This window comes from Carcharhinus amblyrhynchos, chromosome 16 (genome assembly GCF_965287045.1).
Source record: "Carcharhinus amblyrhynchos chromosome 16, sCarAmb.v2.hapA, whole genome shotgun sequence".
NCBI classification, from domain to species: Eukaryota; Metazoa; Chordata; class Chondrichthyes; order Carcharhiniformes; family Carcharhinidae; genus Carcharhinus; species Carcharhinus amblyrhynchos.
The window spans coordinates 285,720-301,914 of NC_137339.1; the positions used below are offsets into that span (position 1 = coordinate 285,720).

The following is a 16,195-nucleotide window of genomic DNA, read 5'->3' on the forward strand; positions in this document are numbered from 1 at the left end:
GGGCTGTGACAAGTGGTGTTCCTCAGGGATCAGTGCTGGGACCTTTGCTGTTTGTAATATAAATAAATGATTTTGAGGAAAATGTACTGGATTGATAAGTACGTTTGCGGACGACACTTAGGTTGTGGATTTGTGGATAGCAATGAAGACCATCAGAGGATACAGCAGGATATAGATCATTTGGAGACTTGAGTGGAGAGATGGCAGATGAAGTTTACGCCGGACAAATGTGAGGTAATGCATTTCGGAAGATCTAATACAGACTGGAAATATACAATAAATGGCAGAACCCTTGAGAGTATTGTTAGGCAGAGGGATCTGGGTGTACAGGCACACAGGTCGCTGAAAGTGGCAATGCAGGTGGAGAAGGTAGTCAAGAAAGCATACAGCATGCTTGCCTTCAATGGTTGGGGTATTGAGTTTAAAAATTGGCAAGTCATGTTGCCAGTTTATAGAACCTTACTTAGGCCACACTTGGAATGTAGTGTTCAGTTCTGCACACCACACTACCAGAAGGATGTGGAGGCTTTGGAGATGGTACAGAAATGATTTACCAGGATGTTGCCTGGTATGGAGGGCATTAGCCATGATGAGAGGTTGGAGAAACTTGGTTTGTTCTCACTGGAGCGATGGAGGTTGAGGGGTGATCTGATAGAAGTCTACAAGATTATGAGAGGCATGGACAGAGTGGTTAGTCAGAAGCTTTTTCCAGGGTGGAAGAGCCAATTACTAGGGGGCATAGGTTTAAGGTGCAAGGGGCAAGGTTTAAAGGAGATGTACAAGGTAGATTTTTTTTTTACACAGAGAGTAGTGGATACATAGAAGTTGTTGCCGGAGGAGGTAATGGAAGCAGATACAGTCATGACCTTTAAGGGGCGCCTTGACAAGTACAAGAATAGGATGGGAATAGACAGACGTGGTCCTGGAAGAGTAGGGGTTTTAGTTAAGTCGGCCGCATGGTCGATGCAGGCTTGGAGGGCCGAAGGGCCTGTTCCTGTGCTGTAATTTTCTTTGTTCTTTGTTTTTCAGACAGTGAGGGAGTCGAGAGAGGCAGTGCTGAGGTTGAGCAGGGCATTGTCAGTGTACATGAAAAATTAACACTGTCACTGAGGGGCAACATTTAGATGAGGAATAGGCAACGGGTGCTGAAAAATCGATCCTTGGGGGACACTAGAGATAAGGCTGCGGAAGAAGAAGAAAAACCATTGCCAATGTTTTGAGGCTAAGATTAGCCAGGACAGAGTGGGAACGGGAGAGAGCAGTCCCATCCAGCTGCAGCAGACAGGAATTGGTGGAGGATGGTGTTTTTAGCCATGTCAGAGGCTGAGGAGAATCAGGAGGGAAGGTTTAACAACACAACATGTTTAGCAGCTTATGTTGACTGTTTGGAGTTTACCTGTCGAACTCGGTACTCTCTGCTTTTGCAGGAGGTGTGATTGAATTCTGTTTTGGTGGTAAACAAGTTTCAGCAAATTCCAGCTCATCCTCAGAATCTCTGGTATCCAGCAAAGATTTCTTCTCTTCATTCTCATCCACTTTCCCTTCTTTTCTCTTTTTTGTGACAACATCTACTAATTTGCCATAGTTACCTTGAAAAAAGTTTTGAAATGATCATTTTGACTTCTCACTGTGGTCAGAGTTCAGAGGTTACAGGGCAGTGAATCCATTTTACAATATTTATCCTACAGATAAATGCCAGCTCATTTCCCAATAGTACAACAAAAGATTTCAGTCAGTCAGCAGATTGATTGAAGCAGGAATGGTTCCAGATATAGGCTCACAGAAGTGTTGCTAATTAAATAATGCTTTTCTATGAGGCAAAGAGTTCTATATCAGCCAGGATTAATGTGCAGTGTCATTGACAGTGCCATGTGGTAGAAACCTGAACTCAGGGATTGCTGGAAGTGCAGACGGGAAGGTACATACCACATAGGAGGGGGGGGTGTCTGCCAGTGTTGCAAGGAGGCCATTGATGAAGACATCCCTGCCTGAAAATTGAGGCTGAGTGGAAAATGGCCCTTAAGTGATCATTAATTTTCAACAAAGGCCTCAATTAGGGAACTGGGCAGGGCCTAGGCCTCACCCATCCTATTTGTGTTTTGAAATTCAAAGAACAAAGAAAAGTACAGCACAGGAACAGGCCCTTCAACACTCCAAGCCTGTGCCAACCTTGCCTAACCTAAAACCGTATGCACTTAGAGTCCGTATCCTTCCATTCCCATCCTATTCATGTATTGGTCTAATTGCCCCTTAAATTACGCTATCGTACCTGCTCCGATCAACTCCCCAGGCAGCACGTTCCAGACGCTCACTACCCTGTGTAAAACAACTTGCCTCGCACATCTCCTCTAAACTTTTCCCCACGCACCTTAAACCTACGTCCCCTAGTATTTGACTTTTTTTTCCTTTAGGAAAGAGCATCTGACTAACCACTCTGTCCATGCCACTCAATCTTGTAAACCTCTATCAGGTCACCCTTCAAACTCCATTGTTCCAGTGAGAGTTCATCCAACCTCTTCTCACAGCTAATATCCTCCATTCCAGACAACATCTTGGTAAACTTCTTCTGTACCCTCTCCAAAGCATCTACATCCTTCTGGTAATGTGGTACCCAGAATTGTACACAATATTCTAAATGAGTCCTAACTAAGGTTCTGTATTTGCATGACCTGCAAATTTTTATAATTAATGCCCCAATTGATGAAGGCAAGCATGCTGAATGCCTTCTTGACTACCTTATCCACTTGCATTGCCACTTTTAGTGATTGGTGGACATACACGCCCGGATCTCTCTGCCTGTCAATATCCTAAGGGTTTTACCATTTACTGTATAATTCTTATGTGCATTCGACCTTCCAAAATGCATTTTCTCACCCTTGTCCGGATTAAACTCCATTTTCCACTTCCCTGCCCAAGTATCCAACTGGTCTACATCTTGCTGTATCCTCTGAAAATCCTCTTCACTACCTGCAACACCACCAACTTTTGTATCGTCTGCGAACTTACTAATCAGACCGGCTACATTTTCCTCCAAAATCATTTATATATACTGCAAACAACAAAGGTCCCAGAATTGATCCCTGTGGAACACCCCTAGCCACAGCCTTCCATTCAGAAAAGCACCCACCTAATGCGACCCTGTGTCTTCTGTGGCCAAGCCAGTTCTGTATCCATTTTGCCAGGTTGCCTCTGATCCCATGTGACTTCAGCAAGATAGATGGTTATAGGTAATCTCTAAGGAAGGGACATGTTCGACAGAACTTTGTGAGCCGAAGGGCCTGTATTGTGCTGTAATTTTTCTATGTTTCAATGTTTCTATGTTTCACCTATCGTATCAGCCTACCATGAGGTACCTTGTCAAAGGCAAATGTAACCATTTTGATAGATACATCTGAACTTCTGTCATCATGCGACTCTGGAGGCAGACATCTTCAAGCAGTTCAATAAATACCCTCACTGAGACAAGAGACTGAGACATGAAGGCTGCTGTCCTTATAGAGGAAATATGGTGTCAGGAAGTGAAGAAAATAGGTTTTTGAACCCTGGAAATAATGCAGAGAAGATGCTGAGAACCCAGGAATGCAGAAATCTGCAAAAAAGCTGCTGAAAGAAAGGACAATAGGTAAATACTGAAATGGCTGCAGAAGATTTTCTCATCTCATCTCTTTGGAGAAACCCTAATGCTGACATTATACTGTATATTGACACAACAATAGTTTAGGTTAGAGAGTCATTAGATTGTTGCACCGACCAGTGGAACCATCGAGGGCTGAAGGGCCTGTACTGAGCTGTAATGTTCTATGTTCTGTGTTCTAATGCAGCAAGAACAAGCAGCACATTAGAACATAAGAACATAAGAAATAGGAGCAGGAGTAGGCCATCTAGCCCTTCGAGCCTGCCCCGCCATTCAATAAGATCATGGCTGATCTGTTGTGGCTCAGTTCCACTTTCCCGCCCTCTCCCCATAACCCTTAATCCCCTCTCTTATCAAGAACCCATCAACCCGCTTCTTAAAAATATTTAGCGAGGCAGCCTCCACCACTTCAACGGGCAGAGAATTCCAGAGATTCACCACCCTTTGAGTGAAGAAGTTCCTCCTCAACTCCGTTCTAAACCGTCTCCCCTTTATCTTGAGGCTGTGCCCCCTAGTCCTACTGTCTTTTTTGAGCGGGAAGAGTCTCTCCACCTCTATCCTATCCATCCCATTCATCATCTTATACGTCTCAATGAGATCTCCCCTCATCCAGGGCGTTAACACAAATGGAACACTATGTTCAGATTGAGAAAGAGTGCCTGGCGACTGTTTTTTTCCTGTGAGCATTTTCCAGTCCTCCTGAAAGCTACTCCCCACAGCAAGTTCCCCAGCAGCACAGCCGCTGATCAATCCAAATAGCCATTGACTTTGGGAGGACCGACAGATTCCATCAGTGGCCAATGGCAAGCCGCTTCCACCTCCAGACCAGAACATTCAAGCCCTTGTCTCTGTACTATTCCCAGTCAAACGGAAAGGCGGGGGCGGATTGCCCAAGAACTCGAGTAAATCTAGTACAGATGTAGACCAGAAAATCCTTGAATGGAAACAGGAAGCATGGAAAATGGTCCCGTCAAGAGACTGATGTCACACCACATGCAAGCTATTCTTCCAATAGCAAAAAGGTTACTGAAACTAGAAGCAGCACCAGGCAAGAGCGAACAAGATCAAAGTGAAATGACAGATAGTCAAACCATTACAGAGCCGAGCATTGGATACCCAATCAGGGTGCAAACATTCAATCCTCTCAACAGGAGCCAGCCCATGTGGAAACTTGGAACATGGATAGAGAAGTTGTCACTTCAATCATACACAGTGGAAGTGAATGGCCAAATATACTGACACAACTATGGGCATATCCAAGCTGTTGCTTCATCGCAATTGGCCGGTCTGGGAGAAGGTCCCACCAGCTGTACTGAGTGCAGAACTACCAATCTCAGAGGTTCACAAGTCCCCAGCAATTGCAATGGGACAACAACAATCACCAATTCGCTACTCCAAAGTGTGGTGCATACTGGGACAGTGAGTAAATTTAAGGAGGAATTGGACAGATTTTTAATTGGTAATGGGTTGAAGGTTATGGGGAGAAGAGGAGCATATCAGCCATGATCAAATGGTGGAGTGGACTCAATGGGATGAATGGCCTAATTCTAATCCTTTATTTATAAACTTATGAACCAAGGCAACATTGGCCACGTGAACGATACTCTCCAGATAAGGAACGTCACCCAAATGAAGCCAATGTCAATGTGCACATGGAAACATCAAAACTAGAAGCAGGAGGAGGCTATTTGGCCCTTTGAGCCTGCTCCACCATTCATTATGATCATGGTTGATCATCAAATTCAATATTTTGATCCTGCCTTTCTACCCCTCCCTCCCCCACTTTGATCCCCTTTGCCCCATGTGCTATATTTAATGTAAAATATATTCTATATCCCATACGGGGTAGTGAATTCCATAGATTCACAACCCTTTGAGAAAAGTAATTTCTCCTTATCTCTATGTCGCTATTTGTGCATCTGCAAACAGATAAAGTAAGCTTTGGCCAGAACACTGGCTCTTCATAAATGCCACAGCTGCAATTTCAACAATATCAACAAAGGCAGATTCTTACCAATGGACACTTCAAAGGTGAGAGGGCGTGACCCTACGGAAGGGTCAACCATGGTTGCCTCAAAGAATGCAGCAAACAGCAGGAATTCTTCCTTTACACCTGCAATAGACTGAACAGAGAAAGACTTTGAATATTGGTGCTTTCATTACTTACATCCTGATCTCAGATTGTTGAAACTTTTCTGCTATTAGGAGTCGGTCCCACCTAGTCTAATAACATGGCAGTCACTTCCGCCAACGCTATCATCATCAATTAAATTAGTAATGATAAGTCACATAGGGTCAATTCCCCATGTAAGGGTTAGTCTGGCAGCAATGTCTATTGGTCAATGGCAATGATGGTCATTGAAGTTTGAAGCCAGAGGACATTTAGTTTTAATATGCTCCATTCGCAGCTGAAGCTGCCGTGTGAAATGGGGCAATCCAACATGCTCCCTTTGGGTTGCCCATTACTGCCTTCCCCAAGTCCACCTTCAGCGGTCAATATACAAGTTGAGATTTATATAGCTCCATGCACTATAAGATTCATTCTATCAGCAATCTTTTAAATAGAGTGCTGGCCATTTCCTCACATTGCAACCTTGCTGCAGAAACAGATCAATGCTGTGGGATTGTGACTGTCCTGATCACAGGATTGCTCACCATGAATCATCTGAACTCATAAATGAACCAAAGGATGTCACTTTTAGTTCTGAAAAGTGCCTGTATTAAATTAATATTTGTATCTGCCTTTATCAAGGAGGTAAATACCGTCCAATATTTATTAATGATCCAGATCTTGGCAAGCACCTTCAAAGATCCAGGTGGCTTATCCAGTCAATTCAAGAAATACTAAGAGCTGTTTTCAGATATGGACAGCATTTTCCCAGCATCCTTGTGGAGTCTGGAGTCAGCAGTCAGCACTTCCACCGCTAGCTGAGGGCTCCAAGAATCTTTTCTCACTGACCCAATGAATGAGCCACAAAAAGGGCAAGGGCACTGTTTTGCCCATAACCGTTTCTTTGGAGCGATTTCTCCTCAATGCACATCACTCTGGCAATGGTGGACCCTGAACTTTTCATTTTCAGCAGGTTTCTCTGAGCGCCTCTATTCTGAGACATCCTCGCAGTGGCTATTTCACTGCAGCACCATCACCTCTCTCATTGATGTTGTCAGCTGCACAATACTCAGGGTCCCCTCATTGGGCCTCCTGTCATAGGAACCTCTCGCCACCCTCAATTGGCCAATGCAGTTGTGGCCAATTTGGAGACTGCCATGACTAACATTGTACTGTTGAGGAGCTTTGATAACAAGTTTGAGTTTGGGGCTTGTGTATGGTCCCAACGCTGGGTCCTGACTCCCTGGCAAAATTGAATCCAACTTAAATTGAATCAAAGGGGAAACTTTTTCTTTATTTGTTCATAGGAAGTGGGTATCACTTGTAAGGCCAGCATTTATTGCCCATCCCTAATTTCTCTTCAGAGTAATTAAGAGTCCACGTTACTGTGGGTCTGAAGTCACATGTGGGCCAGACCGGATAAGGATGACACATTTCTTTCCCTAAAGGATATCAGTGAACCAGATGGGTTTTTACAACAATTAATAATGGTTATTGTGGTCACCATTACTGAGACTAGCTTTATATTCCAGATTTTTATTAATTCAGTTTAAATTCCATCAGCTGCCATGGTGAGATTTGAACCCGTGTGCAGGAATGGGACGGCCGTAGTTATGGGGGATTTCAATCTGCATATTGATTGGTCGACCCATGTTGGACGCGGTGGGCTGGAGGAGGAGTTCTTGGAATGCTGCCAGGATAATTTCCTTGAACAGTGTGTGCTGGAGCCGACGAGGGAGAGAGCTGTCTTGGATCTGGTGCTATGTAATGAGGCGGGTAGAATTAGGGACCTTGCAGTGAAGGATCCTCTTGGGGAGAGTGATCATTGTATGGTGGAGTTTCTGGTGCAGATGGAGGAGGAGAAAGTGGGTTCCCGGACACGCGTACTTTGTTTGAATAGAGGGGAGTACGGTAGGATGAGAGAAGAATTGGCGAATGTGGACTGGGGGAGCGCGTTGGAGGGAGGGTCTGCTGAGGAGCAGTGGCGGATCTTTAAGGAGATCTTTCTTGGTGCTCAGCAGAAATTTATTCCGATGGTCAAAAAGGACCGTAGGAGGAGAGGTAATAAGCCGTGGATAACGAATGAGGTGAAGGAAAGTGTTAAATTAAAAGCGGAGGAATTTAGAGTAGCTAAAGAGTAGTGGGCGAGAAGAGGATTGGGAGAGGTTTAAATGTCAACAAAGATTGACAAAGAAGTTGATAAAGGAGGGTGGGAGAAACTATGAAGCTGGGCTAGCACTTAATATAAAAAAGGATAGCAAGAGTTTTTATAAATATATAAAAAGGAAGAGGCTGGCTAGGGTGAACGTTGGTCCTTTAGAGGATGAGAAAGGGGACCTAGTGGTAGGGGATGGGGATATGGCTAAGGTATTGAATAACTTTTTTGTTTCTGTCTTCACGGAGGAGGATGTGAATAATTTGCCGGGTGTTAGCGATGGAAAGGTGGTAGGACTGGAGGGTCTTAATGACATTACTGTTACTAGAGAGGCTCGACAGACTGGAGGGGCTGTTTGTGGACAAGTCCCCAGGACCGGATGGAATGCATCCGAGGGTTCTGAAAGAAATGGCGGACGTTATAGTGGATGCCTTGGTGGTTACTTTCCAGACGTCGCTGGATTCCGGGGAAGTGCCGGAAGATTGGAAAACGGCTAATGTTACGCCGTTGTTTAAGAAGGGTGCCAGGCAAAAGGCGGGGAATTATAGGCCGGTTAGTTTAACGTCTGTGGTAGGTAAAATGTTAGAATCCGTCATTAAGGAGGAAATTGCGAGGCATCTTGAAGGGAATTGCTTGATAGAGCAGACGCAGCACGGTTTCATTAAAGGGAAGTCGTGTCTGACAAATTTACTGGAGTTCTATGAGGATGTGTCTAGGGCGGTGGATAGAGGAGAGCCGGTGGATGTGGTCTTTCTGGATTTTCAGAAGGCGTTTGACAAAGTACCTCATAAGAGGTTATTGCAGAAGGTAAGGGGACATGGAGTTGGGGATAGGGTGTTAGCGTGGATAGAGGATTGGTTGTCAAATAGGAGGCAGAGAGTGGGGGTCAACGGGTGCTATTCGGATTGGCGGATGGTGACTAGTGGAGTGCCCCAGGGGTCGGTGCTGGGGCCTCAGCTTTTTACCATTTATATAGATGATCTGGAGGAGGGAACCGAGTGTAGGGTGTCAAAATTTGCTGATGACACCAAGATTGGGGGAACGGCAAATTGTGCGGAGGGTGTGGAGAGTCTGCAGAAGGATCTAGATAGGCTGGGCGAATGGGCCAGGAACTGGCAAATGGAATTTAATGTTGGCAAGTGTGAGGTGGTCCACTTTGGTAGGAAGAATGGTAGGAAGGACTATTACTTACGTGGCGAAAAACTGCAGCAGGCGACGGTGCAGAGGGACCTCGGGGTCCTTGTGCATGAGTGGCAAAAACCCAGCTTGCAGGTGCAGCAGGTGGTCAGGAAGGCGAATGGGATGCTGGCCTTCATAGCGAGGGGGATTGAATATAAAAGTAGGGAGGTCTTGCTGCAGCTGTATAGGGCATTGGTGAGGCCGCAGCTGGAGTACTGTGTGCAGTTTTGGGCGCCGCACCTGCGCAAAGATATTTTGGCCTTGGAGGGAGTGCAGAGGAGGTTTACTAGGCTGATACCGGAGTTGAGGGGGTTGAGCTATGAGGAGAGGCTGAATAAACTAGGCTTGTACTCGTTAGAGTTTAGAAGAATGAGGGGAGATCTCATTGAGACGTATAAGATGATGAATGGGATGGATAGGGTAGAGGTGGAGAGACTCTTCCCACTCAAAAAAGACAGTAGGACTAGGGGGCACAGCCTCAAGATAAAGGGGGGGACAGTTTAGAACGGAGTTGAGGAGGAACTTCTTCACTCAAAGGGTGGTGAATCTCTGGAATTCTCTGCCCGTTGAAGTGGTGGAGTCTGCCTCGCTAAATATTTTTAAGAAGCAGGTTGATGGGTTTTTGATAAGAGAGGGGATTAAGGGTTATGGGGAGAGGGCAGGAAAGTGGAACTGAGCCACGACAGATCAGCCATGATCTTATTGAATGGCGGGGCAGGCTCGAAGGGCCAGATGGCCTACTCCTGCTCCTATTTCTTATGTTCTTATGTCCCCAGGGTAGGTTCCCAGCCTAGGCTATTAGTCTATCTCCTATTAACCAGATGGCTTTCTATAGAGAGGATTGAGGGTCATCTCCAGGAGTTGGGAGGCTGACTATTTTATGAAAAGGAAAGAAGATTAATGGGCCAAAGAATTATCAGAGTTCTACTGGATTACCCAACAAGAACTGGCAGAAAAAAAGCAGCCAATAGCAGATGTGAATGAAAGGCAGAGAACAGAAAGGTACCACAACAGATTTGTTATTAAACTGACCTCTGGGACTGGGTGGATTTCTTCCACTTCAACCTCTACTGCACTCGGCTGCTCTTGGGGAGTTGCCCCATCCTCATCTTCATTTTGGCCGCTGGTTTCCTCTTTAGCTTTAGACTTGGATTTTGATTTTTTGCTTTTTTTTTTCAGTTTGAGTTTGTTTAAGGCACTCTTCAGATTTTTGCCTTTGGCACCTTGAATAGCTGAGATTGAGCTGAATACTTCCACTGTCACCGCCATAAGTAATCGCCCTCTGTAAAATATCCCCTCTCTCAGACCCTCATTCAGGTTTTTGTGGGCATCCATTAGCACAGAGTTCTGAGGTGAGCCATAAAGATGAATCCAGGCAGGGCCGAAGGTGGGGTGAAATCCAGCTGCAAGATATAGACAAAGGTAACCTGGGAGGTGAGTTTGCAAGAAGGAAAGTGAAGTTTCAGTAAGGAGTTTTTCAAGGCAAGAATGGAAACAATGGCTGACAAGTTTCCTGGACCTGATGGCATGTGTCCTCAAGACTTTTAAGAAGTGGCTGAACAGGTAGTGAATGAACAAAACTTTCAAAATTCCCTCAATTCTCGATTCAACATTGGCAACAGTTCAAGGAAAGTTCATGAGGCTGATTCCTGAGATGAAGGAGTATGTCTTATGAGGCAAGGAGGAGCAGGTTGGGCCTTTACCCATTAGAGTTTAGAAAAATGAGAGGTGATCGTATTGAGACAAACAAGATTCAGACAAGGGTTGACAGGGTCGATATTGAGAGGCATTTCCTCTCTCGGGGGAATCTAGAGCTAATGCGCAGTTTCAAAATAAGAAGTCTCCCATTTAAGATGGAGATAAGGAGGGTTTTTTTTCCTCTCAGAGGGTCATTAATCTGTGGAAGCTCTTTCACAGAGAGCAATGGAGGCTGGATCATTGAATCTTTTCAAAGCTGAGGTAGACAGATCTCTGATCAATACAGGAGTCAAAGGCAAACAGGAAAGAAGAAGAATTAAGACCACAACTGAATTGGCCACTTGCTGAGGGACTCAAGAGGTCTTATGGCCTACTCCTGCTGCTATTAGCTATCATGGATCGAACACAGTGTCAGTGCAGTCGCCTGTGTTATGGTGTATATTTGGAAAAACTTAGAAAGAACAAGATATTTAGAGAAGAAATAAGCACAGTTCAGGTCAGTTTAACCTCATTCATCAGGGTAAACTCAATTACACTCATCTGTTTATACCTGCTGATTAATATTTACCTGTTATATCCTCTTCTGTTTAATCCTTGTCTATTTAACACTCACCCATTTTAAACCCGTCTGAATTCTGTCCACTGGGTCCAATGATAGGTGCGCTGATTGCATTAGTTATTTTACTGGACCAATGTTATTAATGAGTCCAGGATTATTCATAGAAACTCGGAGAATAGGTGCAAGAGGAGGTCATTCAGCCCTTTGAGCCTGTTCCACCATTCAGTATGATCATGGCTGATCATGCACTTTCAGCATCCCATTCCCACTTTCTCTCCATGCCCCTTGATCCCTTTAACCACAAGGGCCATGTCTAGCTCCCTCTTGAACATATCTAATGAACTGGCCCCTACAGCTTTCTGTGGTAGAGAATTCTACAGGTTCACAACTCTCTGAATGAAGAAGTTCTTCCTCATCTCAGTCCTGAATGGCTTACTCCTTTTTCTTAGACTGTGGCCCTGAGTCCTGCACTTCCCCAACATCGGGAACATTCTTCCTGCATCTAGCCATCCAGTCCCATCAGGATTTTATATGTTTCTATGAGATCCCCTCTCATTCTTTTAAATTCCAGTGAGTACAAGTCCAGTCAATCCAGTCTCTCTTCATATGTCAGTCCTGTCATTCCAGGAACCTGGAAGATGAACCTTCGCTGGATTCCCGCAGTAGCAAGGATGTCTTTCCTCAGACTAGGAGACCATAAAATAGAGAACACAAAAAAGCTTTGAAAGTTATAGAGTTTTATTCTCTAGAAATACGTTAAAGGTAATCCAAGATGTCGCACTTTCAGAAGTAGAAGAGATTTCACTCAGAAAAACAGAGGGAAGTGTGAACAATGAATTTCCTTTTGGACTCACCATTAATCCCAGCATCGGATATCTGCTGCAAATCGATGAAGTGAGTTGCAACAGCAACATCATTGATTTTAGCATCATCGATGACTTGAACCTTGATACGTCGAGCAAGTGAAGGAAACATCTCAACAAAAGTGATTTGTTCATTCCATTCCGGATTAGTTGTGTTGCTTTCCACTGATGTCTCTCCCTGTGGGAGAGAAGATTCTTCCATCAAGGAACTTGCTCTAGTGAATTTCCCACTGAGTGTCAGACAGCTAACAGGGTGAGAAAGCTATTCACTAAATAATACCAACATCATGCTCGCCTCCTTGTTTGTGCTGTGTCCCTGGATTGGAAATAGCTGGTTGTTAATGCAGATTATCTCTGCATAACTCAAAAATATAACAGCCAGGTGTGGTACTCCTGATCTGTTTTTCTGCTTTGATATCTTCCTAGTAATGTCATGGTTGCTGTGCATGGGAAGGGTTGAAGCAGCTTGATGAGCCAATAGGTCTTTCCCAGCCTTTTACTTTTCAATGTTTATATCTCGATGTGGCAACTAATCAGGCAGTAACATTAAAGTGCTCCAGTTAACAAAGGTTCAACTCTAACAAACTGACATCCCCTTTTTCAACAAGAATAGGTTTAATATCTTTACCTGCTGTCCTGCAAAGGTGACTTGAACATAAGGATCAATGAAAGCTTTATATTCTCCTAGAATTTTTGATAAACTCCCCATGAATCCTGAGTTCATACTGGGGAGATCTTGCGCCTTGTAAATCTTGATGTAGAACTTTGCCCAGGGCCTCTCAGCTGGAATTTGTTTTGGAAGCAAAAGATTCCTACAACACAACAAGAAGTTTCTCAATAGGAAAACAAAATGGAGAGTCGAGCACCATAATGTATGAACCTATCAAAGTTGAAAAGAATCACCTGGTCACCTGGTAGGCTTTAATTTCATTGCAGCACTCCATTCTGCAGCAGAGATTTCCCTTTCTCTGTCAGAAGCTGCAGGTGAGAGCAGACCTCTGTGAAGTCTTTATAAGACCCTTGTCAGGCCTCACTTGGAGTACTGTGCGCAGTTCTGGTCGCCTCACTATAGGAAGGACGTAGAAGCTATTGAAAGGGTACAGAGGAGATTTACAAGGATGTTGCCTGGATTGGGAGACATGCCTTTTGAAGACAGGTTGAGGGAGCTGGGACTCTTCTCCCTGGAGAGACGAAGGTTGAGAGGCAATCTGATAGAGGTTTATAAAATGTTGAGAGGAATAGATAGGGTGGATTCTCAGAGGCTATTTCCCCAGGTTGAAATGGTCGCTACAAGAGGACACAGATTTAAGGTGCGGGGAGGCAAGTACAGAAGTGATGTTAGGGGTAAGTTTTTCACTCAGAGGGTGGTGAGTGAATGGAATCGGCTGCCATCAGTGGTGGCGGAGGTGAACTCGCTGGGGTCTTTTAAAAGACTTCTGGATGAGCATATGGGATTTAATAGGATTGGGGGTTATAGATAGGTCTATGGATTGGTAGGAATTGATGTGATCGGCGGAACTCGTGGGCCGAAGGGCGTGTTTGTGCTGTAGTGTTCCATGTTCTAAGCCCTCTGACAGAAAGGAGATGTCAATTTCACTGGAGGTTCCTTCTCCACAGTTTTGCAGTCTGCCCCAGTGTATTCACTGTGTGAAGTGTAGACCAAGCACTGGGAATCTGACGCCCCCCTCACCACCCCCTCCCCTCCCCTCCCCCCTCCCCCCCACAGCCCCTGTTTGCCCTCCCAGTCCAGCGATCCCCAATTGCAGCGTACGCAGCTCTCCTCACACAACCTCCTCTTCAGTCCCCTCCCCTTAGGCCATGCCTTTTGGCACTGCCTGGTGTCCAGAGGGCCAGGGTCCCAATCCCAAAGGGCACTTCCCCCAAAGGGCACTTCCCCCAACCACCTGGATAGGCGTCAATGGCCTCTGCTCCCACCGAGGAGGCCGTCACATCTGGTCCCTGTTGCTGATCACTGTACGTGATCCTCACTGGTGAGGACCTCCACCAGCAAAGCTGTTAAGATAAGTGTACCCTATCGACAGGGTCCCAGAATCACTAATAATATTTAAATATTTAAATTAGCCTCTTGCCCTGAATAATCCACGGCCAGCAATGTCACAAGAGATGAGAAACTAGGCATGAGCCTATTTTTCGCCTCCCACGATCTCACAAGCTCACCACATCAATCAACCAACGTGACGAACCAATAAGATTACGTCCTCTGTGGATCCTTTCATTTGCCTCACAGGTATATCATCATTTCCTATAAGGTGCAAACTGTCCAAGAATACATAATACATAAAAACTCTCTCCTTTTGGAAGCCTAAAGCGATATTTTCAATTCTTGCCAACAACTCCACTCTCGCGACATTGACTACTTTCCTTTCCCTGTTCATTTTTCACACACAATTCCTGGCTCCCATTACCCAACCTCCAAAACCTCCTCAGAAACCCATACCCTCTCCATCAAAACACCCCGCCCATGTTCCGCTATCCCCTCCCTACCTACCCTCCAGACACCCTTACCCTATACCTCAACAGACCACGTTCGCCCATCATCCTGTTCTCATTGGAGTCATGTTGACCAACACATTAAAATTTTAAATTTAAATTCTTCCCTAGCCTCAGACTACCCTTTCTCTCATATTCCTCCAGCATAACATCTCCTCTGGCACCTTTTATGTTCCTCTCATTCTAGCGTTTGTGGTAAAGTTTACAACTGCGTTCTCCTTATCTCTGTAATCCTCTTCCCAATATTCTTTGATCTTTTCAAAAGTCATCTTTTTGACTCAGGTTTGAGCCAATCCTCTTGCTCACTCTCCGGTCCCCTAGTCATTTCTATTGGTGAAGAGTTTGAGTATTTGAGATGCTTTAATTATGTATCTTGTAATTGCAAATATAAAACAGCATTATTTAAAATGATTCACTCAAATTGCACACTGCACCAAAAGAATTATTTCATTGGTGCCACTCTTACTTTTCACAATGTTCCCAACACACAGCAGTCCAGGGAAAGACCTGATTTACCTCCAGCTTTTACTTACTTTTCAACATCTTCATCCTGATTACTGATGGCAGCTGGGAGCGAGCTCTGAGAATCTCCTTTCGCCATTACAGTGATTGAACACTTTACAAATCCTCTGATGCCACCTTTGGTGTCTTTAGGGTCAGTAAGAGTTGCCCATTTCTGTAAGAACTTATGATCTGACAAAACCAGAAGAATATTTAATAATTTTCTGATGGTATTTTATTAAGGGGAAATAGAATCATGATAGATATATGGACGTATTCTGGTTTTAACATTAATCATTTGCCCTTGAGGGGGTAGTGAGTGAGGAAGCAAAATCATTTCAAGAATTTAAGCAGAGAATCTTTACAAAAAAGAGACTCTGAAGTGAACTTGATAAAAGTTTGTAATTAGTGGAAAGGATTAACAAAATGTAAATGTTAATGTAAACTATTAATTCCTGTCAGCAGCTGGGGAATGAGTAAACTGGGATTTATAAACAGAACAATTATACAGTGAGGGGAAGGGGATCGATTGGAATAATGCAGTGTGCTGAAGGCTCATCGAGGCTAGCTGGGTAGTTCAGCATCATCTCATTCAGCAAAAAAAAAGGAATTATCCAACCCTTTGAATGAAACAATGTAAATGATACGACAAATTGCGAATTCAAAGCTCAGAATCTGTAGTCAGACCATTTCAATTAAACAACTTTAAACAAGAGAAACAGACAATACAATATCATTATACTGCAGTCTAGGTGTATATCTATATGTATTACACTATACAACATTATCGGAGTTAGACAGAGAACTGTAGCTGACAAGATATGAGTTATACTGCAGTTTGAGAGTTCCCCAGTTTGAATATGTCCTTTTACACATCTGCAAAGCTCTCCTTCCCAGCCAGTGTTGACAGCATTGTGAAACTTGCTATAAGTTGATGAAGTGTCAGGAAGTCCAGTTCCAGAATGGAGCGAAGAAAGGAAACACA

General features: G+C 44.3%; 1 protein-coding gene across 1 annotated transcript in view; it reads right to left on the reverse strand.

The window, feature by feature from the left end:
• The window catches only part of fer1l4 (fer-1 like family member 4), a 261,986-nt gene that overhangs the window by 198,649 nt on the left and 47,142 nt on the right, over positions 1-16,195 (reverse strand). The window contains exons 12-17 of the mRNA XM_080204539.1: positions 15,243-15,402; positions 12,827-13,010; positions 12,190-12,376; positions 10,111-10,481; positions 5,649-5,757; positions 1,397-1,589 (exon numbers count right to left, since the gene is read on the reverse strand). Of these exons, the coding sequence (XP_080060665.1) occupies positions 1,397-1,589; positions 5,649-5,757; positions 10,111-10,481; positions 12,190-12,376; positions 12,827-13,010; positions 15,243-15,402 (1,204 nt within the window). The remainder of the gene's footprint in view (positions 1-1,396; positions 1,590-5,648; positions 5,758-10,110; positions 10,482-12,189; positions 12,377-12,826; positions 13,011-15,242; positions 15,403-16,195) is intronic.